Source organism: Struthio camelus, chromosome 1, assembly GCF_040807025.1.
Source record: "Struthio camelus isolate bStrCam1 chromosome 1, bStrCam1.hap1, whole genome shotgun sequence".
In the NCBI taxonomy this organism is placed as follows: domain Eukaryota; kingdom Metazoa; phylum Chordata; class Aves; order Struthioniformes; family Struthionidae; genus Struthio; species Struthio camelus.
Genome location: NC_090942.1, coordinates 224,862,512 through 224,889,510, shown reverse-complemented (window position 1 = coordinate 224,889,510; position 26,999 = coordinate 224,862,512). Strand labels below are relative to the sequence as shown.

At 48.1% G+C, this 26,999-nt stretch overlaps 3 protein-coding genes and 2 pseudogenes across 4 annotated transcripts; all 5 read left to right on the top strand.

Moving 5' to 3' along the window:
* The first annotated feature begins 1,849 nt into the window (after positions 1-1,849).
* LOC138066355 (ubiquilin-1-like) lies at positions 1,850-3,280 on the top strand. Its single transcript, XM_068935784.1, has one exon. The coding sequence runs from the start codon at positions 1,850-1,852 to the stop codon at positions 3,278-3,280; it is 1,431 nt and encodes a 476-aa protein (XP_068791885.1).
* A 4,667-nt stretch (positions 3,281-7,947) lies between these two features.
* Positions 7,948-15,929, top strand: LOC104147577 (olfactory receptor 52B2-like). The gene is made up of 3 exons (XM_009680315.2): positions 7,948-8,884; positions 15,277-15,369; positions 15,814-15,929. Exons 1-3 carry the CDS (start codon positions 7,948-7,950, stop codon positions 15,927-15,929), a joined length of 1,146 nt encoding a protein of 381 aa, XP_009678610.2.
* LOC104147576 (ubiquilin-1 pseudogene) lies at positions 12,759-14,240 on the top strand (annotated as a pseudogene).
* Positions 15,930-16,606: 677 nt separating the features above from the next.
* On the top strand, positions 16,607-18,406 carry LOC104147575 (ubiquilin-1 pseudogene; annotated as a pseudogene).
* A 4,378-nt stretch (positions 18,407-22,784) lies between these two features.
* Positions 22,785-26,385, top strand: LOC104147574 (olfactory receptor 52B2-like). Of its 2 annotated transcripts, XM_009680313.2 has the most exons (3): positions 22,785-23,053; positions 24,705-24,890; positions 24,980-26,385. In XM_009680313.2, exon 3 carries the CDS (start codon positions 24,989-24,991, stop codon positions 25,946-25,948), a length of 960 nt encoding a protein of 319 aa, XP_009678608.2. In that variant the 5' UTR covers positions 22,785-23,053; positions 24,705-24,890; positions 24,980-24,988; the 3' UTR covers positions 25,949-26,385. The 2 variants fall into 2 exon arrangements, with proteins under 2 accessions (XP_009678608.2, XP_068787376.1); XM_068931275.1 differs by having other exon boundaries at positions 24,705-26,385.
* The last annotated feature ends 614 nt before the right edge of the window (positions 26,386-26,999 follow it).

Genomic DNA, 26,999 nt, shown 5'->3' with positions numbered 1-26,999 from the left:
ACAGAGTCTCCGAGAGTTTGGCTGGATGTGGGCTTTGAAAGGCAAAGAGGAGGGGGTCGAAACACTAGATATTCTGTACAGGCAACAGGAGGTACAAATCCATCTCTGGAAGCTGCTGAACACTGACACTGTCCCTTTTTTCTGTTGACAGAATGGGTTGGAAAAGCCCTCAGAGGTCTACAGCCCCTTCATTGCCTCTCACAGAACCACAGAATAGTTAAGGTTTGCAGGGACCTCTGGAGACCATCTCGTCCAACCCCCTGCTCAGAGCAGGGTCAGCTCAAGCAGGTTGCCCAGGACTGTATCCTCTCAGATTTTGAATATCTCCAAGGATGGAGACGCCACAATGTCTCTGGACAAGCTGTTCCAGTGTTTGACCGTCCTCACAGTGAAAAAAGCTTTTTCTTATGTTCGGATGAAATTTCCTATGTTTCAGTTTGTGCCCTCCCCCAAACCAGGTTTCACACCAGCAAGAGCAACTTGCCTCCATGGGTCTTCCAAAGCCAAAGTGCAGGTTCAAGGAGACCCCATTGTTGCCCCTCCACTAGGTTCCTCTGGGGTCTGGTGGCATGAAGGGCTTGTTAAGTGCTAAACTGCCCAGTGTACTTCACAGCTGAAGCATCAGTTTCCCTTCCACAGTGGGAAGCCACTCTGGGGCCAGGAACAGGAGGGAATGTACATGAACCAGGAAACCTTTCCTTTGTATTTTACTGGGTGGGTTGCTGAGACAAATGCATGCTTCTCCTCTCTGCACTGTACCTCCTATCTGCTGCATTTCTCCCCTACACACTGCTCTGAGGCACTGGGGTCTGGGCACAGTTTGTCCTCAGGGCTGAGGGAGAATGGCAATGCTTACCACCACGGTGTCATCATTCACACCTGCGCAGAGTGGCTGTGAGATGCTCCAGCAATATAACGGATAATATCTTGGGAGAGCAGGGAAGAGTCAGAAACTCTGAAAGCTCCTGAGGACACACTGGAACCAAAGTCATATTTAGGGCAGTCTCTACACATTTTGCATAGCCTGCGGGTCATCCAGGTAGTCTAATGGGTATTACACAGAGTGTAACAAAGCCTCAGCTGAAATGAACTGCTTTTCATCATTACATGCTATGTGATTTATCTGTCCTCTCTTTCCTCTGCAACAGGTGGATCTCACCTAGTCTCAGGGGCCTGGGCAATGTGACCCATCAACAACCGCTGAGGTTTTGCTGTTCTGTTTTTTTCAGTCTTTGCATCAAGTTCTGGCTGCCCATTTGTGCCTTCCACGTTTCCCAACTCAAATACAAAACTTCATATATAACTCTGCTCACATCACTTCCTATTTGCTCCCACGGTGAAGAAAATACCCCAGTGACAATGGTCACCGGTAAAACTAGCAGCGTTTGCAAATATGGGGGCTGTTCACATCACGCCTCTCTTGTCCACTTGTGAGTTTATGTCTTTGATAAAGAAATGCGGTGCTCCTGTTGCTGGAGAAGTGAGTTTGGAGAAGCCAGTAGTGCCAAGCCCAGTGCCATTGCAAGGCTGTGATATCAGCAGTGAGGTCACAGTGCAGAGGCATGATGACAGAAGTCCTCGGAGCAGGGTGGGGTTGAGGGGGCAGCACTGGCCACCAGCAGAGCCCTCAGCTTGCTTTGATATTCCTGCATGTGGATGGAGATGCCACCCCTCAGCTGGGCCTCTCCAAACACCAGGGTCTAGAGCAGCTGGAGGAGTCAGTAGCAGTGAAGGTGAAGAACGCGGGCTGTTATCTCCAGCCCTCCCACCCTTTGTCCCCTGCTTCTGCAGGAAGGAAAGCTCCAGTGGTACTTCCCTGAGGGATCATTTCTCCCAGGATGGTCAAAGCATGGATGTCCCTGGAGCTGCTGTCCCTCCAACTGTCAGGGTAACAGTGAAGACCCCCCAGCAGAAGGAGGAGTTTGCAGTGCCTATAAACAGATGCATCAGGGAATTCAAGGGAGAGGTGGCTGTACGTTTCTCATCTCCCATCAGCCAGCTTGTGCTGGTCTTCGCTGGCAGGATTTTGAAGGATCACAAGAACCTTGGTGAGTATGGTATCCATGATGAAGCCACCATCTACCTGGTTGTCCAGTCGCGAAGGGGATCCCATGACCATCTTGGCCAGCAAACAAGCTCTTCCCAGGGGGCTTTCAAGATTCCAGCAGAGAGACTTGGCTTCTCTGGACCAGAGACCAGGAGTGGCTCAGCCTTCAATGCACAGGACCTTCAGGGACTTATAAGCAGTGTTGGCTTAAACACAGTACACTTGCCCAACTTTCAGAGTCAGCTGTTATCCACCTCTGACATGACGTTCCAGCTCCTAGAAAACCCCCTCACTGACAGCATGCTTTCCAACTCTGACCTGATTAAGGAGTTATTCACAGACAGCCCTCTGAAGCAGGTAACCATCCAGAAAATCCCAGAAATCAGCAGCTTTCTTAGCACATCAGATTCATTAAAATTAATGCTGGAGCTTGCTAGGAGCCCAGTGACTGTGCGGGAGATAATGAGGAACCCCAAAGACACTGAGAGCTGCCTAATAAGCCTCTTGGGTGGAGATAACCCTTTGCAGCTAGGGAAGGTTGAAAAACGGGGTTTGAGGAAGGGGGCCACCCTGAAGCAGCCTGGAAGCCAACTTGTTGGTCCTTTCGGAAGCTGCCCATCCAGAGACAGCAACCAAAGTACTTTGACTGCAGATATTAGGGAGCCATTTCTAAAGTCTCATTCCCTGCAGTCCAGCTCCCACGGCAACGCCAGCAACGTTCAGAAGAACCCAGGATGCACTGGCCCTGAGTCAGCTGCGAGACCTGAAGAAGGGTCTGATGTAGTCATGGTCATAGCCATAAGAAGGCACTTGGAGCAGATCATCAAGCAGGTTTTGCAGGACATCCTGTTTTCCCTTAGTGGGAGGGGTGGAGGGCATTTGCCCAGCCAGCAACCTGATGTCGCTGCAAGGCAGCTTCAGAAGAACTCCCTGGCTGCGGGGAAGGTTCCTCAAAGGCAGCCACAGCAGCAAGTCTGGACCTCAGAGGTGCCAGGTACAAACCTTGGGTTCCAAGGAATGCAAGTGCTTGTTCAGGTCCTGCAGACACTGCAGAAACTGGCAGCAGAAGCAGGAGTCACACAACAGCTCATATGCCTTTTGGAGGAGCTGGTGAATCCTGGTGGCGCAGTGGGGACAGGGTTCCCCAGCTCTGGGCTCCACCAGATGTCCCACCCCACTTCAGGAGCTCAGAACCAGCAGATGCGGATGCAACAGCGCAACTTGCCTAACTGAGAATGGGTGCAACGAGCACTCTCCAGAACCAAGCTGGTTCACCAGCTGATCGGAGACGATGGCAATAGAGCGACCAAAATCCTACTGTGCTCTGATCGTCTCAGCAGCACTGTTATATCATTAAAAGAAAAGGGAAAGAAAGAGAGATTCATGACTTCAGATTAAAAAAAAAAAATCTTAAATCTTTCAACACATCATTGCTTTTTTTCTTTATTTTTTTTTTCTGGTTTCATCAAAGGTGGGAACCCCATGACAATCACAGTAGGAATGAAAGTCTGTTGATTAAAAGCTGTTTGTATAGCAGTGATGATAGCAGAGCTGGTTAAAAATGCTGCTTGTATGCCTATTTTTTTGAATGTCCTCAACATATTTGTGTGTGTGTGTTTTGTTTTGTTTTGTTTTTTAAGCAAAAAGAAAGAGTGTTTCTACAGACCCATCCTTGATTTCTGATGGGAGACTAAGCTCTTTCACAGACAATGTGTCATGAAAGCAAATAAGTATAGGCAGAACATGAATACATTTGAACCGAAATTAGATACTTTAAGGTCTTCAGGGCATGGAGGACCTGGAATAGCCTCCCAGTCGCTGTCACAGGGGTTATAGCTGATTTTAAGACAGTGGTGAAATGCTAGACAGCCCGTGACTGCAAGAGACTTGTTTTGCTCGTTCAGACGGTCTCCTCCAGACCTGCCTGCCTATCTGACAACAAGAACACATTGACAAAATGACCCGCGGTTGAAGAGCTTTTTGTGAAAGCTTTTTGACCATCTCTAATAACAATTGACCTGCCATCACAAGTTGTCAATATCAAAAAACAATTTTGTTTAGTGGTGTCTCTGCTATGCAGTTTAACTCACATGGTTATTTCTCCTGTCTTCTTTACCGCTTCTCCTCTTCTGCTCTTCCTCAATTATGCACTTAAGCACGTGCCTAACTCTAAGCACAGCAGCAATGCGGCTGAAGTTAGTGTGCATGCTCAGAGGTGGCAGAAATTTGAGTATGGCCCCTATTATAAACATCTCAGGAGCAGACTTGCACCGTCATAACCACAGAACCAGGGTGAGATGGGACTCCGTTGTGCCCGGTGCTCTACAAATGCAAACCAAGCTGCAGGGAGCTTCCAAACTATAGTATAAATAATGGAAAATGGGCAGGGAAGACAACAGCAATAACGCGGTAGTACTGGCCTGCGTGCTAGGTCTCGTCATCTCAATGATGAGAATGTTACTGAGCTTGTGACCTGCTGACATTTAATGTGAGAGTAGCTGTATTTTAGTGAACAGTCCTGGTGAGCTCAGAGGAAACTCTGCCATGGGCAAGGCATCCTTGGAGACACGCACATTTTCACCCCTATCTTAGTGGCCAGCTTGGTGGAGATGGGGTTTGTGTTCAGGTGTACCAAGTGAGTTCATTTTAGGGATCACTACACTTACCTGGATTTCCAGGAACAGTTTTACAAAAGTGAACAAATAGTTTTAAAGTCTCAGCCCCAGCATGAGTGTGGTAGCCGGGTCACGGAGCAGACCGCACAGGTGCAGCAAAGCGTCCCTGAGTCAATGAATCACTAGCTCAGCAATTATTGTCCAAAGGTGCATGCATAATGGGATATTAGCCAGCTGATCAGGAAGATTTATATTTCTAACATGGTTAAATTGTTAGCCTAATAACCCCCATGAGCTGTGAAACCATAGCTTCTGCACTTTGCATTTCATTTCTCTCTCTTTAAAGACCTCTCGGTCTGTTTTTAAGCTCACTTGGTATGGTAGGCTGTTTGTAGGCATGTTTGGATTGCAAGGACCTTTCCCTGGGGAGGAGGAAGGGATTTTCGCAGGAGAAGTTTTGCAGCATCCATGCAATGCATGCAAAAGCTCAAAAGCTTTGGGACACGAGCCAAAGTCCGTGGAGTTAGCGGGAGAAGTAGACCTTTGTTTTCAGTGAATGTGTGGGATGGCTTTTCATGTATGTATGTATTGAGGAGTCAAGCACGTATCTGAAGTTGAGATCACGCTTCGGGTTTGTGCTGAGTCAGGCTTTAAGCACATTTGGAAGAAAAGAGCCTGAAAACTGTATTTGAATGCTTTACTAAATAAAGATGGAGATAAGCACAGCCTCCAGTGTGTACCAAGCCTTAAGTGTTTCAAGTTAAAGTATTACATTTCCATTCATTTTTATTGCTGTCTGCAAACAATAGTGCTTTATTAATTATTCTGCATCTGCAGAGCTCTGTGGATAATACGTTACAGTAGCAAATCTTAATGTTTTTACTTCATCTCACCTCCATCATCATAATATCTTAACAAATGTTAGTTAATTGATAAAAGTTCCCAGGGCACTTCATAGCAGGCAGATAATAAATAGCACATCCTTGTAAGCTGTCCTGCCTAGATCGAGATAGTATGTCAACAGTGAGCACGCAGTCATTGATTGATTGCTCTGCTCTGATGTATTAGAGATCCCTGCTGGTCCCCAAAGCTCTCCCAAAGGTCCACAGTAGTTGGGAAGCTGGCTGATCGAAGCTCCTTGGGCCCCAATATGCATTCCCCTCAGGATCTCTGCTGGTTCCTAGAGGGGAACCAGTGGTTCAATAAATCCACTACTCTTTTCTAAAATCCTAAATGAGGACAAAATCAGCTAAAAGGCTTACAGCAGGAACGTTTGCCAGTGTCCAACTCTGAGCTTTCAAATTCTTCTCCGTCACAGTTCACCAAACAGATCCTAACCACAAATCCCTTCCAGTCTAGGAACAAGGATGACTCACATCTGATTGACAAGTCCCTTCTTGCTTCATGCTGGCTCATCTGCACCACCCTGGAAACTGCTTTGAATGCCAGGACTACGCACTTAATATTGCAGAAGTTACTGGTGTTTAAGGTTCAGGTGCGATGACTGAGGAGGATTCACTGAGATAGCTATGGGACACCCCTAATGCAGAGCATCTGTGATTACCTGCCTGCTCTGGGCACACCCGAGGGTCTGTAGAGCTCATGTAATCCCCACCCAATTAGCAGTGCAGGAGGAAATAACCCAGAAAAAGAAATTGGTAATGCCCCTAGTGCTCTCTGCGGCCTGCAGAGAGCTGGGGCTAGAGTCACAAACAGTGGTGCCCCGCACTCTCCCCTGGCATGCTCAGAAAGCAGTATAAAACCTACCACCTGGGGTACGGTCACAGCAGAGCCTGTTGCCTGGCACAGGAGACTGGTAAGTCGGCTGGGCGCAAGGCTCTGTTGTTTCAGTAGAGTTTGGTGAGATGGAGACTGACTAGAGAGGTGGGGTGATGCCAGCGGTCCATGTGGGATTTACTGCATTATATCACTGCCAGAGGTGGGTAGCCATTGCCTGGCAGCAGATTTGGCTGCGTGATCCCAAACTCTCTGCATGAGAGTGTGAGGGAGGGGACCAGGTAATGCCTTTCTTGAAGGAAAGCAAGAGGATAGTCTATTTGCTCAGCTCTGTCAGACTTAGTTGATGTAGAGGAATTCACCTCTGAGAATGGACTTGTGACCTGCTAATACAAGTGTGCTGTGTGTGTGCTAGCACAGAAGTATGCCTGTAAGTTTTCTGCATCCTTTAAAACTGCACTTACTGGTGTCAGGGAGTTCAGAGGCTTGCTTTCTTCATGAGCAGTAGCGGCTTAATTTCACCTGGCAATCCAACAGCAGCTCAGAGCTCTGATTTATGCTGTATGGGCATATCACCTAAGGTGGCAGCTCCTGACGTAAAGCTAGCTCCTCCTCATGGCACCGTAAAATCCCTTTTACATCCTGGATATTTTGGTAAAGCCTTGTTGCTGGTAGCTTTTAATTTTAACTCTTCTCATATCCCACATGAGAATTTTTCCAGGTACCTGGGTAACTGGACTTTGCGGTCTGGGGCTCTTACAAATTAGAGCTATCACTGCAGTTGAAAGAAAAGCAAATAGTCTTCTGTTTCTCACCCCTTTTGGGAATATTCCCTTTTGGGAATAAAAGAGGCTTTTTCCTGCCTTTCACTTCTCTTACTCTCAGGGGAGTGAGCTCTCACGCAGGGTTACAGACAGACCCTTTTTTGGGGGCTGATACGGGGAGATAAAGTCCCAGGAAGGACAGGCTCCTGTGTCCTGATTTCCCTGGTCGCTTTCAGATTACAGTGATTCATTAACACTGGGTGTTCTTCAAATAAGATCCCAGAGCAGGATGAACAAAGCTCACGTGTTTGTGGCAGCTGTGGGAGAGGAGAGAATTCTTCTTAAAATATCTCCAATCCTGAAGATTTCTCAGTTACAGCATAGATGATCTCATCCAAAATGTCACCCTGAGGAACACTCATGTGATCACTATTTCAAGAATGAATCTCTTGTATATTTTGTTGTAGTTCCTTGCAGTTGCAGGCAGAAGACTCTCCTTATATCAAAGAACCGAGGAGTAGAAATGACACTAGCAAGCCCAGACAAAAAGACCTGAATAGCAGGAGAGAACCCTGACTGAACCAACCGCCCAATATTTGACACTTCCAGAGAAAATTTGATTCAGAAGTCTAAGTATCTCAGCTGTGAGCAATACTAATTAAGAACTCAGTTCCCCTTTGGCTAATACAGTATCCTGGGTACAGTTCAGCTGCTCTTAGAGACATTCTTTTATCATTACACACAGCTCCTGCAAGAGAGAAATGACTTAAAAATATTGCATTGAATGATGTCAGCGCCCAACTACTCGAGCTCACACCCAGCGGTTTTCATCTTGGTTGGCATACCTGGCATGGAGAAATCTCACATCTGGATCTCCATCCCATTCTGTCTGATGTACATTGTTGCCCTTCTAGGAAACTCTGTCCTGCTGGTCACCATCGTGAAGGAGCGAAGCCTCCATGAGCCCATGTACATCCTCCTGTGCATGCTGGCAGTGTGCGACTTGCTGTTATCCACTGCCACTGTGCCCAAAACCCTCGGCGTCCTCTGGTCTATCTCCACCAAGATCTCTTTCAGTGGCTGCCTGGCGCAGATGTTCTCCATCTATTTCATTTTTGTGGCAGAGTCAGCCATCTTACTGGCGATGGCCTTCGATCGGTACATTGCCATTTGTGACCCGCTGCGGTACAGGGCCACCCTGACGTGCTCTGCCATTGCGAAAGTTGGTGCGGCGGCTTTAATCAGGAGTTTCTGCATCATGTTCCCTGCCATCTTCCTCCTCAAGCGGCTGCCCTACTGCGGACACAACATCATGCCGCATACCTACTGTGAGCACATCGGCGTGGCCCGGTTGGCCTGTGCCGACATCACCATCAACATTTGGTACGGGGTAACAGTTGCCTTCCTCTCGGCTGGCTTGGATGTCATATCCATCACGATCTCCTACATGCTGATCCTGAGGTCCCTCCGGGGGCTGCCATCCCCACGCGCCTCCCCCAAGGCTCTACAAACCTGTGGCTCCCACCTCTGCGTCATTGCCATGTTTTACACACCGGCCTTCTTCTCCTTTCTAGCACACCGATTTGGTCAGCACATTCCTCGACATGTCCTCATCTCCCTGGCCAATCTCTACGTTGTTGTACCACCCATGCTCAACCCTATCGTGTACGGAGTGAGAACAAGGAACATCCGAGAGCGAGTGGCCCGCCTGCTCTTGCCAGGGGGCTCAGGCATAAGGACATAGCCAGGTGGGTCGCGGGTGAGGAGAGGGCCTTGCCCACTGGCAAGGTGAGGGAGAAATGAAGCTTTGAGAAGAGGGAACTGATTGAAAGACAATGGGGAGCTAGCAAAATGGACCAGAAAGGAGCACTTTTGAGATAGGTGTGTTCAGTGATCACCAGCATGTTTGGCCCTAAAGCAAAAAACACTTTGTCATGTGCTAAGGCTAATATCAAAAAGGAGAAAATGGGATTATCAGAGAAATGTGAAACTGCTTAGTTTGACATCAACTCCAAATAAAATAATGGAAAAGTGAATATGAGACTTGATCAATAAAGTGTAAAAAAAAAAAAAAAAAAAAAAAAAAGCAATAAAACAAGTATTGATTGTCGTTAAAGTGTTTTATTTCCATAGAAACATGTCATTTAATTTTCTGATGGCTTCCACTTTTGGGTGACAACGTTACCTGAAGACTGAATGCAAGCGTGAGGATGTTTTATTTTTGCAGTAATCTGATAGAAAAGAATACATCTCATTATAAGTAAAGCAGATGTTAACGGAGTACAGATTGGCTAACTGCAAAATCTTAATTCGGTGTTAGTGCCGCAACAAGAGCCAGTTTTCAATAAATTTCTGGGTAGATTCAGCAGCAATTGGACACAGGGTCTGATACTCTGTGATTGTTATCAGTTGTGTAGAAGTAAGTATAAAATCACTGCTAATAAGATTTTTAGATGACGCAAAGACCAGCATAGCCATACTGTTGAGATGGACAGGGCCATTATACTGCTAATTTAATAGAGGTGAATGCAAAGTCATACCCCTAAGGAATGAGGGATGCAGTCTGTACCTGAACTGGGGCTGTGTCTGAGCAGAAGCGACTAGAGGGAAGGAGCATTTTGGTGGGTGCACCTTGGGTGATGCTTGGCCAATAGGGCTGATGTCTTGGCCGTGGTCATGTCTGCAAGAGGACAGCCATGAGTTAGGGCAGTGGGCAAGGGCTGTACGGGTGTTGCATGTCTGTCATCCCCTTGGCTTTTACTCAAGTGCTTTGTCAAGTTCTGGGGTTCAGACTTTTGAAAACTTTTGGTAAGCTGGGAAGGACCGTCAACATGTGTAGCCTTCCTTTGGTGGGGTGGGGAGGGACCTGGCTTCCAGGAGAGATCCTGTTCCTGGTCTCCAGGACGCTTGCCTGTGTGTGCAGTTCATGTGCAACTGCCTTGGTGGTGATTCTGTGACCTCTCTCAGTTCCACAATAACGTAGGGGATAAAATTTTGGGGAAAAAATCAGGAGAAATCACTACTTTGGTTCAACTTTGCCCTGTGACGTTGTGGCTGAAAGCTGATTCACAGTCCCATCTTAAAGAAAATGAAAGCAAAGCATCTGGCAGAGTTGGTGTTATGAAGGAGGTGAAGCTAGGTGATCATAGCCATCCTTTGCGGTGTTAAAGGCTGTGAAAAATAACCCTTTGGTCCTAGGAACTGCTGAGTGTCAAGGCAAACCTCCTCAGTGTGTCTGCTGAAGAAACAGGAGGCCATGGGTGGTTTCAGCTAAGACTTTGGGTGCTGTTTTGAAACTAAGAAGCACAGACCAACAGTGGGGTGTGAAGGGATGCGTTTCCTTTATCTGTTCTAGATTTGTCATAAAATGTCCTTTATCCTTGTGTGATGAAGCAAGAGGAGCAAAAGTCGGTGTTTTGAGCTGTGGGCATCTCTGAACTATGACCAGTGTTCAGAGAGTTTCTTCCCACAGCCACAGTGGATGAGTCTGAAGTGTCTGACCACTATCACAGTTGTCATCTAAACAACACGAAAGGGTGAAAACAGCCAAGTGAAATGGGAGGAAAGTGTTAACTTTCTGTTTCTTCCTCTTATCAGGACTTATGTTCTGAGATGAGTGGTGGTGCGGGAATAGAGGGAAGCAAAATGAGCTCTCTCCTGGCTCAGGGTCCCCCGGGGTTCACAGAGAAGGTCTGTAAATATATCTATCTCTTGCTTGCTGTGAGTGCAGGTTCCTCAGCACCTGCACATGCCCATCTGAGGATTACCGGCAGAAATCCCACATTTGTGGCTGGACCAGGAAACTGGTGAGCTGCTTGCATTCAGTGAGCAAGTTTCTGAGCTTTTAGAAAGATGTTTTATCTGTGGGAGGGTTTAAATTAAAAATTATGCCTGCTGTGGCAGGCAGGAGACCCGTGCCACGACTGAGTGAGCTATGCTCCGTGACTGTTAAACAGGATTTGAACCTGACCTGGCTTTCTTCTCTGGAGAGTGACTCAGCTTGGCTGGAGCAGGCATCTGTGCTTGGCCAGGGAAATCTCCCTCCGTGATCTGCTGACTGCGCTGACCCGGGGCAGCTTCAGCTGCCCTCACTTGGGTGTCTGCTGCCCTTTGAGTTGTCCTCAGAGATCTCACCTGCCCTCCAGCTGCCCATGCAAAAGGACACATTGCTCCTAACAGCTCCACGCAGATGCTGCCAGGACCCTAGGGTGTGCCCCAAATATAGTGGGAACTCTGCTGCCTGCAGGGAAGCACCTAAACGTAGGCGTCTTCCTGTTGAACCGAGCCCTGCCAAGGCTCTTCTTTGGATTTTAGCCTCAGTCTCCTACTTTTTTTGTCTACGCACAAAAGGTCTGACGCGTTTTGTGGGACGTTTTCAGTGCAAGCTAACTGACCCACCCAGGTTCTCTAAAACCCTTGCTGTTGTTCTCCATATAGGAGAGACGCTTTGTCCTCAAAGGCCCATAGAAAAAAACCTTAGAGGATGTCAGCCCAAAGCCGCAGAAACAGACATGTGCAGAGTGGTACAGAGGTCCGTGCTTTGTGGTGGAACCGTGTGGTGCAACTGCTTTAACCAGGCAAGATTAACCTGGGTGTTCACATCTGCATGGGAATCCAGATTTATTGTGTCAGGCAGCAACTAAAGCAGTGTTAGAGTGTCATTACAAACAGAGATCTGTGAAGTTCTTCTTTGACTCTATAATTTTCTCCTCTAGGTATATGGCATATCCAGATACACAGACCCAGTGATCACCAAGATAGTCCTATGCTGGCAGCCTGCAGTTCCTATGGATAGACTGTCTCCCACCCCAGGGCAAAAGGCCTTAATGGCAGTGAACAATAGCCCTCTGAGGTGGAGTTGTCACAAGCCTCTGTTGCAGGAACTGGGGCAGCCCTGTCCATCTTAGGAGATGGGGTGAGAAACTGTTACTGAATTGTGTCTTTGGGCATCCAAAGGTCTCTGATGGAAACCTCTCAGGTAGTAAAAGGAGACACAGGCCCTGCTTCAGGGAACTTGTGCACTCAGCTGTGCATAACTGGAGACAACCAGGAGACCACGGACCAGGACAGTCCCCATCTTACACAAGTGCAGAGGAGAGCAGGAGCAGAGCAAAGGAGCATCTGTCCTCTCACAGCTGATCCTGACCATGCACAGAGGATGCCGTTGGACATGCACAGGCTCATGCAAGGGCAGGAGCAGAGCCCAGTCAGAGTATGAAACGCTCCTGATCGTTACGCCTCTGTCCATGTAAGCATGGGGGGGGGGGGGGGGCGGATAGAGAGGTGACACTGTGGCTGTGGCTGTTTGTGAAGATGTCACTGATGATGTCACAGTCCAACAGGCTGCAGCCCAGAGGAAAGAGGCAGCAGGAGGAGGAAGGCAATGAGGAATCCAGTGGCATGGACATAGGAGCAGGGGAGCTGATAGGGATGGTCTGGGAACAGAGTCTGGCATTTCAGAGGGCCAGATCAGTTCCCACCTCTCATCTGCTGCTCCTCTGTACCTGAAAGCACAACAGCAAAGACAGTAGAAATAATAGTAATAGTAACAGTAAGAATATCATCACTTAACAAAATACAAGCACTGCGCTGACCATGGTTGAGAGTGGAGAAAGAACAGCAATGTCCTCGGTCATTGCTGCCAACCCCTGCATCATCCAGTTCACAGTGAAGACGCCCAAGATGAAGAAGGACTTTGTGGTACCGGAAAACATCTCCATCAAGCTGTTCAAGGACATAATTTCCAAGCACTTTGGCTGCCACACCAGCCAGCTGGTGCTGGTATTCTTTGGGAGGATTTTAAAAGACCAGGAGACGCTCAGGCAACTCGGGATTCATGATGGTGTCACTGTCCATGTTGTTATCAGAAAGCCAAGGAGATCCCAGGAAGAGTTGGTGCATGCAGGGAGCCCACCTGCAAGTACCTGCTCCTCTCCAGTGCCACCCAGAGCCTGCTCCACCTCCACCAGCACATTTGTCTTGGCTGGGAGGAGCCCCAGCATCTCGGATATGAGTGGCCAAAGCATGGAGCCGGAGAACCAGCTGCGGTGTGTGCCCAGCTCAGCAGTCATGGTGCAGGCGTTGGAGAGCCTGTTTGCCCAGAGTATGCTTTCCAACCCTGATCTGATGAGGCAGCTCATCATGGCCAACCCACAGATGCAGCAGCTGGCACAGCAAATCCCAGAGATCAGCCACATACTTAACAACACAAGTGTCATGAAGGAGATGCTGGACATTGTCAGGAACTCAGAAATGTTGCGGGAGATAAGGAGTCAAGACCGAGCAGTGAGCAACCTCGAAAACGTTCCAGGACGTGACAACACATTGATGTGTGTGGGCACAGAGAGCCAGGATGCATTGTTGAATGTAAGACATGAGCAATTTGGAAACAACTCCTTTGCTTCCCTGGTGAGAAATCAATCCCTAGAGAGGACGGGCAGGAGAAGCCAGCCCTCCTGTAATGATACCAGGGACCGTTCAGGATCGCCTTCTCCTTCCCGGACTGCCACCACCGTTTGTACCAGTAGCACCTCTGCCGACCTTGACCATGGTGTCACCAGGAGCACCACTCGTCTGCTTGGGCAGAGCTCCTTGTTACCCATCCTGGCCTCTGGGGCAGGAGCTGAGACCCCTGACGGAGGAGGAGTTCAGAGCATGCTCCATCAGGTCACCGAATCCCTCCAGCTGATTGTGAACTTGTGCGCCTTCTACACCAAGTGGATGACGCTGTTGCTGCTGCAGAGATCCCAGCTGGCAGCCCCGGCTACGCCTTCCGCCGAGGCCAGGCAGCAGCAAGAGGATGTCACGCAGAGGATGCCAGATTTCTTTCAGCACATCCAGAACTCTGAAATGCTAGCAGCAATGTCTAACCCAAAGGCCATGCAGGCTTGCTTACAGATTGAGCAGGGCTTGCAGATCCTTGCAGTGGAAGCACCAGTGCTGATTCCATGGTTCGCCCTCCGTCTGCGGAGTCTGGGAAATACTGGGAACGCTGCAAATGCTGCAAGCAACAGCTCTGGGTCTGGCGAATCACCTGCACAGTATGAACACCAGCAGAGGAGGAACAACAACATTTAAACATGCTGTATATGCTGCAAGCAGTTTCTGGAACAAGTCCCGAACCCTGGCAAGCTCCAGAAATCAAATTCCAGGAAGAACCGGAGCCACTCAAGTTAATGGGCTTCTTTAACAGTGAAGGAAGTGTCAGAGCTGTTCCAGCCACCAGAGAGACAGATAGGCAACAGCAAAGAGGTGGGAGCATAGTTTGCTCATATCAACACCTGGATTTTGATCGTTTAAAATGAAGGCCACTGTGGTCCACAGTTTTGTGGAGCGTGATCATTTCCTTCAGACAGTGGATTTTTTCTTTTTTCTTTTTTAATCTAGAAATACTGAGTGTTTCAGACGCCTATATTAATGTGTACCGATGTAGTGCTTTTCCTCTAACTAATCAGGAGATAAACAAAGCTGGGATGCAAATCAGAAGGAATTTCCCAAGCATTAGAGTAACTAGGTTGCTCCAGAGAGTGTAACAAACCCTTTTTAGCACAGAGTTGTGTTGTACGGTTAAATCCAGGAGGATATGGGTACCTGTGACAGTAGGATGGGTTTACTTGCCTGGGAGAGCCCCGCCACCCTGTGTTCCTGACAGGACGTGAGCTCCACGCAGCCCTGGTGCTGCTCACGGCAAGGATCCTTGTGGTGGGTCCCCCAGGCCTCCTGTTTGGGTGCAGCATGCACAGTGAGGGATTTCTGCTCATCACAGTAATGCCTGTGAACTCTCACAGCAGCGTTGACTCCAGGAAGTCAGTTTTCCCCACACCACATCGACATGCACAAGAGAGCAAAAACCATACCATGTGCTTCAGCAAATTACCATGTGATTTGATTAGCATACGTCAGGTATGAAATAAGCACTCTTTGCACATGGCTCAGAAACTTTTTGGTTAAATAACCTGAAAGCTATGGAAAAAGCCTTTTCCTGATATGTACCTGGATTTTTATATCGGCTTCGTGGAAGTTAGTCTCTGAATTTTGCAAATGAAGAAACTGAGCACCAAGTTGGAGACAGAGAAAACTTTTTCCAAAAGTCACACAAATAAATAAGAAATAAAACATGGGATGAAAAGACAAATTTACCTCATTTTGACTGATTACGAATACAATTTTGAAACAAACATCAGCTTTCTCAGCTGGGTGAAAGAGTGTATTTTTCTGCTAATTATGCTGAAAGTTTTTTTTTTTTTTGAACACTGAATTAAATTTAACAGCATCCACAAGGACTGAATTAAATCCTTTAAAGCATGTTTAAAGCATATTGAAATTGCACAGCCTACTGCAACAGAGGGGGGCTAATCTCCTGTGGAGGACAGGGGAGACTTTCAGCAGCTTCTGCCTTTTGAAGAGCAGGTGAACTGGGGACATCCTGCTCCAGACCTGGCTGGGCCAGGCTGGGAAAACCATCTGTTCCCATATCTGCATAACTCAGTCCAAAGACCCTCACCTGGGAACATCTGCGCTGTGACAATCCTGGGGGGGAAGCCAACATACGCTCCCAGTGCACCTTGCTGTGGCAATGATTCCCAGGCGAAAAGAGAAGGGGTGCTCCTGTGCTCACGCTGAAGAACGGGTGTATTTCCTTCCCATGCAGCCAGGATCAGTGGGATTGGGAAGGCAGTGGGCACAGAGACTGCAGTGCTTGGACCCTGTGAGAGGACGGGGCTGACCTTCCATGTGGGTGTGGTAGGTCTGGGAGCAAAACCGTGAGGGTCCCCAAAGTCTAATGGGCGGCAGCACATCCCTGAAGCAAACTCGGTGGCAGGGGGTGAGTGGGCTAGGACCAGAGGGGAGCGAGCAGGCGCCTTGGAGCGTTGCAATGACGTTAGCTGTGCCAGCCTTCACCCTGCCCGATGTGGAGAACATCTTCCCACAGGAAAGGCTTATGGAAACAGGCTTGGAGTCCCCTGAGCCTGGATTTTCCCTGGCTTCCCATGTCCCTGGGACTAGGTTGGCTGGGAACAGTGGACGCGAGGAAGCCTGAGCTCAGCTTCAAGGGACATGCCCCCTGTTCATGTCATTGCCTGTCACTGTGACATCGTTGGTGAGGTCACAGCATGCACAGGCTGGCAGCATGGCAATTCTGCATGGGCAGGGGCCGCAGCAGCACGAGGAACATGAGGGAGCCCCTTGGTCGGTAAGCGAGCAGAGCAGCTGTGCAACATCTGGCTGGTATGTGTGCTCTGGGTTTGGCTTCTGACTGCACCACGGGGAAAAGCAGCCCTTGCCCCCTTCTCACCGCTCCCTCCCAGGCGGCTGTCACCATACAGGAGGAACAACCACCCCCATATTTCAGCTGAAAGCCACTGGCCCCCATTGCTTCCCATCTTCTGCCAGCACCTCTGCTTTACAACGAACCAAAGCACAGTCCCAGTTTCAGAGTCACCATGTCTGAAAGCAAAGAGGCAGCAGGGGCTAGTCAACCAGTTGTCGCCACAGATTCATCAAATATCATCAAAGTGACTGTGAAGACCCTCAAGCAGAAGGAGCAGTTTGAGGTTACTCAGAGCAGCACCATCCAGGAGTTTAAGGAAGAAGTCTCCAAACGTTTCAAAACTCCCCCTGACCTGCTGGTGCTGATATTTGCTGGGAAAATCCTCAAGGATCAAGACACTCTAAGCCAGCATGGCGTCCACAGTGGGGTCAGCATCCACCTCGTCATCAGATCCCAAAAAAGACCTCAGGATGACCTGGCAGATCAACGTGCTGCGACCACACTGATGCGACCTCCCAGCCACAGTAATTCCAACATGCTCTTCTTGGGAAGCATAGCTGATCTGCAAACCCCAGGTTTGAACCTTCCTAATATGTCTGAACTCCAAGGTCACTTTGAAGAGCTGTTGACCTCCAGCCAGGAACTAGTGGCCCAGACCATGGAAAACCTCTTGTCTGAGCTCATCAGTTCAGACCTGGATCTGAATACCATCAACAACAACTTATTTTTGCTTGGCTTTCTCATTGGGGTGACAGGCATAAATCTCACAGGCCTGGACTCGACAGACGTGTCAGAATTGGTGAGCAGAGTTCAAGAGCGAGATGTGTCCTTGCATGGCTTGGTAAGTGAGATAATGCAGAGCTCCTCTGTGCAGAACATCCTTGCCAATGCCGAACTCACCAGGGATTTCATCATGTCCAACCCTCAGGTGCAGCAGCTGGTCGAACAAAATCCTGAGATCAGCCACATTCTCACCAACCCACATTTTATCAGAGAAATATTAGAAGCCTCCAGCAGCCCTGCCATGATGCAAGAGATGATAAGGAACCATGACCGTGCCCTGAACAACCTTGAAAGCATCCCTGGTGGGTACAGTGCTCTGGAACAGCACTACAGGGAAATTGAGGAGCCCATGTTGGATGCTGTACAGACACAGCTGGGAAACAACCCATTTGCTTCACTGGACAGTAACCCGTCCCTGAGTAGAACCAGGCTGCCAGCCTGTACTGAAAACCGGAGACCATTGCCCAATCCTTGGGCCTCTCAGTCAAACAGGGCCAGCGATAATGGAAATGACTATGATGGCCAGCACGCCTACAACAGTGAAGACCACAGTTTTATTGTGCTGAATTTGGGGCCTGCAGCAGGTGCAGTGGTGCCCAACTCAGGAGGGATTCAGAGCATGGTCCAGCAGCTAACAGAAAACTCAGAACTCATGCATAACCTGGAGAATGCATTAACAAACCCCCAGGGCCCGGCACAAATGCTGCTAAATAACACTCATATTTTAAGCAATGGAAATTCTCAACTGCAAGACGAAAGGGCACAGCAGCTGCCCCCAGAGATGGAGAACACTGAAATTTCATCCTTGCTGAGAAACCCCAGAGCATTGCAGGCTTTGCTACAGGTCCAGCTGGGTTTACAGACCCTCTCAACAGAAGTTCCATATTTTATATTTGGTTTAGGGGACCAAGATGTGGAACTGGATCTAGAAAGCATGGAAGACTCTGCAAAAAGCAGTGACTCTGAGGAAGATTCAAGTCTAGGGTCAGACAAGGATGAAGAAGAAAGTCAGGAGGAGATGGATGAGCAAGCACCACATACCAGATTTGACGGACAAATGCAACAGCTCAGCGCCATGGGCTTCAAGGACGAAAACGCAAACTTGCAGGCTCTGATTGACACAGAAGGAGAGGTCAACGCAGCAGTTGAGATACTGACAAAAGCACAGTCATCAAATGAGATCCCATAACTGGTTCATTTTGCCTGTTGTAATTCGGTCTTATTACGCACTAAAAGCAGCAGGGTGCATAATAAGAAGTTGTGTGCTGTAGCTTTCTTCCATCTATGAGAATTAATTGCTTCTTTACTGCAAAGATGTCTTGAATTTAAAACCATAGAAATGCAGAGTTCTCTGTGTTACAGAAACAGTGAGGGCAGACCCTGTCTGAATGTTGTGCTCCATATGCACAAACAGAGTCTGTGCCCCAGATGTGTATGCAGGAGAAAAACACGTCAGAAAAAGACATCAGAGGGGAAAAATATACCATTTTACAGGTCAAGAGCTGAGACCTAGAGAGCAGATGATAAATGAACCCGGCTCCCATTTGACTCCAAAATAAATGATTGCACTTTGATAGCTGCTCTTTTAGAAATATGGCCATAAAAAGTGGCAGGGAATACCTGAGCCATCTAGTCTGATCCCTGCCTTTGTGGGCATCTACCTTTTCTCAGCTGAACAAACTTTGTTTTGAAAGTCAATCTGTCACTTTTGCCAGTGCTTTTCCTATGGGAGGAAGGTCCATGATGGCTAGAAATCACCTTTTGATTTCCATCCAGACCATGCTCACAGCTGGTTTCTACTCATCTAGTCTTGCGCAAAAGTTTTTAGCTTCACTCATTAGTTCAGAGCTTCTCCTATTAGCAAATCCCGAACTCCTTGTGATTTGCCCACTGTCACACATGGGACTTGGGACAGAGCCAGGGTTTAGGACATCTCCAGCCCCTTCCTCAGGCCCAGAGCTGAGTATGTTGGCAAGTCTTATCCCCTTTGTTTTGCTGTGTGTGATTGTGAGTCTGAGGCTGTGAATGGGGTTGTGTCTCATGCAGCAATAATGCTTTTTAATGGATCGTCTCTATAATGCACACGGCGATAACATAGAGATTCCAGGCCTGGCTTAAACATGGTTAGGATCATCCCACGGCCCTCCCCTGCAGCCCCTTCTGCTCGTTTCTCCACCAGTCTTACCACATCTTTCCTCTCCTGCTCCCTCCCCTTCCCCTCTTTGCCCTGCCATCCAAACTCCGAGTTTCTTTTGCACTGCCCTGGGATTCCCACTTGTTTCTTTAGCAAGCATTCATTCTCTCCTGGCTTGTTTCCCTCACGATATGTCCCACGAGAGGTTTTCTACCTGGAAATTTCTTCTACCTCCTACTCCATCACCTACCCTCCTCTTTGGTCTGTAGCTACTGACAAATTCAGACGTCTTGTGTCCAGTTTCTCCTTGCTATTTTTTCAAATGGTTCCCTCTCTCTCCATGCTCCCCCCGCCCCCCCTTCACCTTTCTGGAGTTTTATTAGAATTCCCTTTGATCTGAACAATGCGATGAAGGGCCTAGTGTGCTCGTCAGAGAGACATCCAGCACAGCTAGGAAAGCAAAAAGTGCCCCAGGCCAGGACCAGCTGTGCCCAAGGCTTCTCTGCCTTGCGGCTGCCCTGGATGCTCAGCCCAAGTATCACCTGCATCTCCCCTGCTGACGGCCTGGAACCGGGTCTCTGCCGGACACGGCAGCCACCGAGGGCAGGAGCTTCCTCCTCTGTGTGGGCAACAGAGAAAAGGAAAGGGACAGGCAGTGAACACAGAAAACAAGAAGGCAGGACAGAAGGACTCCTTGGGAGGAGTTGGGGGTCTGCCGCCCTGCCCACCACTATTCGAGCTTATGCCAAGAGCATAAGGATGTTTTGCTGAGTGAATGCAAAGTATTTTTGTTTTCTGATTTGAACTGCAGCTCTTGCCAAGCCTGGAAAGGCAGCTGTGGGGTAGGCCTGGGATGCCTGAGGGAGGAGTGAGGACCACTGTAGGACTGGACCTGCAGAGATGGGCCGGACACTTAATAGGCTGTGGCTGGAAAATGTCCCTGTGAAATGTCCCTCTCCCACAGCAGACTCCCTGCAGGACTGTGTACGTGCCAGTGGGCACGCTTAGGCTAACCGGCTGTGATAAAGCCAATTCACTGTGATGGATTTAGCCTCCAGTAGTGACTGACAAGCTGCTCTTGGTCATGTCCTCTGTTTACTCATGCAGGAAAACTTCAGCCCTTCCCTCTCTCAAGAAGCTGGCCTCAGCTTTGTCCACAGGGATATAGTTTGTCCCAAAGGGTGGTGAGCACAGACTCTTTGCAGCAGCCATGGCCTGAGGAGATTGGCATCGCCACCGAGTCAAGTATTTACAAATTTCCCCAGCAGTTAGAACTGCCAATGTTGCTTCAGGATTGTGCTGCTGTAAAGTGCCCTCTCCTTTGGGTCAAAGAGTCCAATCACAACAGCTTCTGTAGAAGTCCTGCGTGGCTCAACCCATGCGCAGAGCCTACGTGATCTGTGCTGGGGTGTTCGCTGGGGTGAGACACATGCAGATGGCAGACACCAAACATAGGGCTCCAGATGCGGGTCGTGTATCAAACCTCCTAACATAGCTAGTGGAGATCTTGGCATGGTTCAATTCTCAGGCAGAGGAGCCTAGCATCATCTGAGGTGGTCTTGGATATCTGAGACATCCACATGGGGCTGGTAGATGTGACCCAAGACCTACAAGACACCTGTGCCCTTCTAGACCAGCAGCTGGAGATGAGGAGGGATCGAATAGGGCACCTCAGAAAGTGCATTAAAAATGGGTGAAACATTTCCACACAGAAGATTGATTGGGACAGAGTATTTCTTTAAAATGCTTGTATTTCAAATTCAGGCAGCTTTAAAGTTTTAGTTACAAAAAAAGTGTTAAAAATTTGCAATTGTAAGTGTATTTTTACTGTGTTTTCATTACAAACATCTTGGCAAACCTGAGAGGAGTTCATCACACATGAAGATGTCACTGAACATAGGCTTTGCAGCTCCCAAGAGACTTACCCCAACAGCCCCCTCTCCCCAGTGCTGAGAGTCTTACGTCTCATCTCATTTTGTGACGTTCAAGCTCAACAGTTCCCAGGTGGCCTCCAGGCCTCCCAGGATGGGGCACACAAAGCTGAAGGGACCAGAATTTTGCACCTTGATTGAACGCTGCATTGTAGGCTCTTGCCAGAGAGGAGTCCACGTCCGAGAGGGGGAACTGAGGCCAGACTTCTGGCAGGCTCCTCGATCCCCATTTTCACAGTTATTCCTGCCTCTCCTGGTTCCGGCAGTTGCGCTCATGTTGCCACATGTGCTGGGACCATTTGGAGACACAGACTCATCTGTGCTGCTAATGACAGCCACCCTCCAAACCAGGGCAAGCTCTGGCCAGGGACAGCCCCTGTGCCTGGCGATCATTTGAGAGGCTGCTAGCTGACCAGGACAGAAACACCAGGAAATGTCCCAATTCATTAGTACAGATAGCTGAGCCGCAGCACCCACCTACTCTCCCTGCACCGGTTAATTCAATGGCACAGATTCAGGTCGTGGACGATTCCTGGAAGACACCTCCAACCAGGTCGGAAGCATGAACACCGTCTGTCCAGAGCCACCCTAGGCAGCATTAATCGTTTTTTTTTGGTGCCTCAAGCAGTGAAGCCACTGCAGGATGGATCAAGCTGTTCTCACCACTCCCTTTGCCATCAGCACTGGTGCCACACTCTGTCTTGTTTAGTGCAACAACCCTAAATGCCTGCAATCCTAAATAAGCTTCAGCATGGTGGGATTTTTCTTTTGGGAGTTTTATATGCATTGAGGGCTGAGTTCCAGGATTGCTCTCATGAAATTATTTTTGTTCATGATCACAAATGCCATATTTCTCTAGGTGTAGGTGTGCTCCTGAGCCCGTGACATGCACGGCTGCTTCTGCTTGAAGGCTCATTTGCACTGAAATGATTCACCTTGCAGAGAATAGCTCGAATAGTATAGCACATTTCTACACCTACATATGAATGAGATTTCTGACGGAGGAGAGCAGGATTCTCCTGTGGGATGAGGGACTCACTCCCTGACCCAGGGAGTCAGAGACAGTGTCCTGTCACTCATTCGGGTAGGGGTCTTCACCCCCAAACTTTTTCTCCAGCCTCCCCCACCCCATACAGGAGCACAGCCCATGGATTGCTCCTCTCATTGCTAGGAGGAAACGTTTCCAAATTTCTTCTGCTGCGTTGATCACCGAGTCTGTGATGCATCATACCGGATAATCTACTCAAAACATGAATTACTATTTATACATACATGGCTAAGATTTTTGCAAAAGTAACTGTTTGAGTCAAGTTTCTAAATCTGGATGCTCAGCACTTTTGAAAAGTCAGACCACTTATTTAGGACTCAATGTGTCTCTTGTTTTTAGAGAGTGAGTGTGTATTGCCACAGCCTGCAGCTACCTCACGTCAGTCCAAGCGGGGCCCTCAGGACAGAGCACCATGAGTGTAATTGCCTGCTTGGTGGGAAGGGAGCCAGGGCACACATGGAGCCAGGCACTGGGGACCCATGAACGTGTCTGCACAGGGCACCTTTGCTCATAATGTCAGTGGTGCAGGGGCAACTGGAAGAGCGGGGAGGGATGAAATCCCAGAGAACATCTAATTGGCTGAAGGACACTCACAGAGCCACTGACCAGGGTGCAGCGCCTCTCCAGGATCCTGGAGACACTGTACAAATGCATCCACCTCCCTGGCTCTGGCATCCTGGAGCATGGCCAGGGATCCTCATCCCTGTTAGAACGAAGGCAATGGTGAGTTGTTTGCATTGGGCATTTGGGTTGGTGCTGTTCAGCTGCGTGCGGCAAGAGGCGAGCTGTGACCCCACATGCAGCCAGGGACGGATCCCTGGGATTGTTGGACTCCTGCTCAGAGGTGCCAGTTTCCCAACGAACAATCATCAGGTAAAGCTGCTTCCCAGTGCTCCTCACCTCACCGACCTGAGAGATCAGCCACGGTTTGAGGAATCTGGCACACAACTGGATTATACTTTTTTTGAGAGCAAGGGTTGCTGAGTTAAGCACGATGTGGCAGCACGATTTGCCCGGTAAATCAGGGCAATCTCTGCATGGACCCCCCTGCCCTGGCCAGAGCCTGCGACTAGGCTGGGACAAGAATCAGTGTATGAATATAAATTCATAAGTTACAGCTTTTAGCTGAAGTTAGGCTGAAAATATTTTAACAGAAGACAGATCCAAAGGCGCTCAGAGGTAGCTGTAGCAGATGCATCCTTAGTGCTTTGTTTGCATTCATGTGGTTGCACACTGGTAATTAGATTGCGGAGGAAGGGCTCCACCGCTGACACGCTCCTCTGGCATGAAACTCCCGCTTATGCTGAGACTCCCACCTGCAGGCGCAATGGGACCCTTGTTTACTTGCAGTTTGACGTCTGAATTTAGGCAAGTGATCACTAGCTTTTAGTATAATAGCACAGAATTTATATGCTATCAGCATTAATAACATTTTATGCCTGCTAATATACTTTATTATATTTGATATATTATAATATATATTTTTATTTCGTGCAATATTTATACTGAATTATTTAATTGATTTACAGAATTAGATGGTTTACTATTGTCACTAATTTTTTAAGGGACTTCTCTGTTCTGTTTTGGTTCTCTGGAGCAGATTCCTTGGACTTTCTTGGATCGGGTATTTCTGACCTGAAATTGTGTCTCCCCTCACCCACCTGAAGGTGAACTGAGATCCAGCCCTATCTTTAAAAATGCAATTATTTTTGTAAGCGCAGTGACTGTTTTGGTGTGCAGCAACCTCACAGTTTTGTTTTAAAGTACTTGCATCACTGTCTCATCTCAGCTGTGTTGAGTAAATCCTACTTTAGGTTTGATAGTTAAGAGCTGAATGTTCTTGCAGAAGCTAGTGAGAGAAAGTGGCATCCTGTTTTAACTTGTGTGAGTCTGGGTCTGACCCAGCCTCCACTGCTCTTTAGACCCTCTCCAAGTGCAAGCTCTTTCCTTGGTTGGCAGGGGAACTCCATCTCACACAGGTTTTCCTAAGACCCAGAAGACTCTCCGACTGCCTATTTAAATTTCATTTTTGCTAGATTTGCATTGACAAAGAGGTGCAAAGCAAGCAGCAGTTTTTCAGTCCCAAAGCCAGAGGAAAGAGAGATTTGGAGATAAGGAAGGGAAGAGAACAGTTGACTTCAGACTTGGAGGTTATTTTGTTCTCTAACCCAGTGTGAGTCAAGGTATCTTAAAACTCTCTATTATTCCCACTGCAGTTTTTGATGTCAGAGAATATCTTGTGCATCCCTGCAACAACTTGACCTTTCCTCTCTCTCCTTGCCTGGCTCCCCCCTTTCTCCACTCTGGACTCACAGTACCTCAATTTAATGCTTTTTTTGCACAAGGAGTACTGATGCTGTCTCCATTCACCCAGGTCTAAGCAGAAGTACTTGGAAGAAAAACGCACTTATTTCATGTCAAAATCAAGTGAAGAGAAAATTTGACAGCTGTCCTTTTCACATCACAGGAAGAGAAGTAGATGTCGCAATACTTTGCAGACTATGGGGCTACATAATTCAGGATCATACTTCTGGCTGTGGCTATTAGCAGATTAAAGAAGGTAATACACGGCATGTGGTAGCAGGCAGTGATGGAGCAGCTTTAGTAGGTGAAATAAAGTTGTGCAGTGTTTTCTGTCTTTGTTTTCAGGTGAAAATTATGCCACCATTCAACTTCACCAGCTTGGCTCCAGCAATGTTCATCCTGGCTGGCATCCCTGACTTGGAGAAGTCACACATCTGGATCTCCATCCCGTTCTGCTCCATGTATCTTGCAGCCCTGCTAGGAAACAGTGTCCTGTTGTTGGTTGTAAGGACAGAGCGGAGCCTCCACGAGCCCATGTACCTTTTCCTGTGCATGCTGGCCATTGCTGACCTAATGCTGTCTACCACAACAGTGCCCAAGATGCTGGCTCTATTCTGGTTCAACGCTAGGGAAATTTCCTTCAGTGCCTGCCTTACCCAGATGTTCTTTCTGCATTTCAGCTTCTCTGTGGAGTCTGTGGTCCTGGTGGCCATGGCCTTCGATCGGTACGCGGCCATCTGCTGTCCTTTGCGGTACAAGGCTGTGCTGACACGCTCAGCCATTGCAAAAACTGGGCTGGTGGCTGTCGTGAGAAGTTTCTGCATCATTTTCCCGTGCATATTTCTTCTGAAAAGGCTGCCATTCTGTGGGCACAACGTCATCCCGCACACCTACTGCGAGCATATGGGCATAGCCCGGCTGGCCTGTGCTGACATCTCCCTCAACGTCTCGTATGGCCTAGCAGTGCCTTTTGCAGCAATAGTGTTAGATGTAGTACTAATTTCTGTCTCCTATATCCTGATACTTCTGGCATTATTCAGGCTCCCTTCCAGGACTGCCCGTCACAAGGCTTTGGGCACCTGTGGCTCTCATGTCTGTGTTATATTACTTTTTTATACTCCTGCATTTTTCACTGTTTTGACACACCGCTTTGGTCGCACGATCCCCCACCACATCCACATTGTGCTGGCCAACCTGTATGTACTCGTCCCCCCGCTGCTGAACCCTATTGTATACGGTGTGCGGACAAGACAGATAAAAGAGAAGGTTGTAAAAGTGCTCAGCCACTCCACAAATCATTTTCTGAGTAAATAAGAGTGAGATATCACTATCAAAAAATGATTAGTATCTTGGTGGGACTCCAGAAAAAAACCTCAAACCCTCTTTCTCCACGTTGTTTCAGGCAACATCCCCCACGTCACCTTCCCCAACAGTCTGAAGAAAATTTGAGACAAAAAAACAAAGTCAGGAGTCGCTTTAAAGGAGCGGAAAAAGAGGATGATTAAGTAAATGAGAACCTATCCCAGTTAGTGTGACTTGTGGGAAATTTCTGTAAAATGGAGACTGACTGCTTTCACTTCAGTGTAGCAACAAGGCCTCCATCTCAGTCTTTTTCTCCCGTGTCAGATGAAAAGATATGCAATGTACTTGTTCCTCTGAATTGCAGGTGTGTACTAGAGTTCGTTATAGGAATTGCTTCTTTATTAAAAATCATAGAATTGAAAAAAGTCTCTAAAAGGAATAATACAGAAATAAAAGCAAATGTTGCAGATTAGCACGTATGAAGTCTTTTGACTATGCTTTGAGCAAACATATAGATGAAAAACTATTCCAAAAAGAATACCTGAAACTATTTATTTTTTAATAAGACGGGCTACTACAGAGGAGGGGAGGATGCTTTAGAGGTGTCAGGTCAGGCAAGTTAACGGTACTTTTGGCTCCAGAAGTGGCAGTCTCTGCTTTAGGACACTCTCACTGCTCAGAGTGCCCTTTCCTAAGGGACAGTCTAACCACCCCGGCTGCAGCAACGGGCACCAGCTGAGAAGAAAAATCTCATTGTATTTACTTAAGCCTGTGAGTCTGTTCCACAAACAATCACAGATAGAGTGTTTGTTAAACACCCCCATCCAAAAAAAAAAAAAAAACCAAAAAACCTGAGATCTTGGCATGGGGTAGCATTTGCTTGGGGAATCAAATCTCAGCCAAGATCTTTGGTCGCTGTCTGCATGTAGACGGGAGTGTCTGCTGCAAGGGTCCTTTCAACAGCCTCTTCAGCTGGATCAAGTGCGACTCTCCAAACCCTTCTTTGTGCTGAACTCTTATATCCACCTGGCCATTTGTCCTGCGTGACTACTCCAGTGCATCC

Excerpts from the sequence above, each read along its gene's own strand:
- LOC138066355 (XM_068935784.1), top strand. The coding sequence starts at position 1,850 with ATGGATGTCCCTGGAGCTGCTGTCCCTCCAACTGTCAGGGTAACAGTG.
- LOC104147574 (XM_009680313.2), top strand. The coding sequence starts at position 24,989 with ATGCCACCATTCAACTTCACCAGCTTGGCTCCAGCAATGTTCATCCTG.
- LOC104147577 (XM_009680315.2), top strand. The coding sequence starts at position 7,948 with ATGATGTCAGCGCCCAACTACTCGAGCTCACACCCAGCGGTTTTCATC. Across the intron at positions 8,885-15,276 it reads GGCCCGCCTGCTCTTGCCAG|AACATGGGATGAAAAGACAA; the intron begins GGGGCTCAGGCA and ends AATAAGAAATAA. Across the intron at positions 15,370-15,813 it reads TCTCAGCTGGGTGAAAGAGT|CCAGGATCAGTGGGATTGGG; the intron begins GTATTTTTCTGC and ends CTTCCCATGCAG.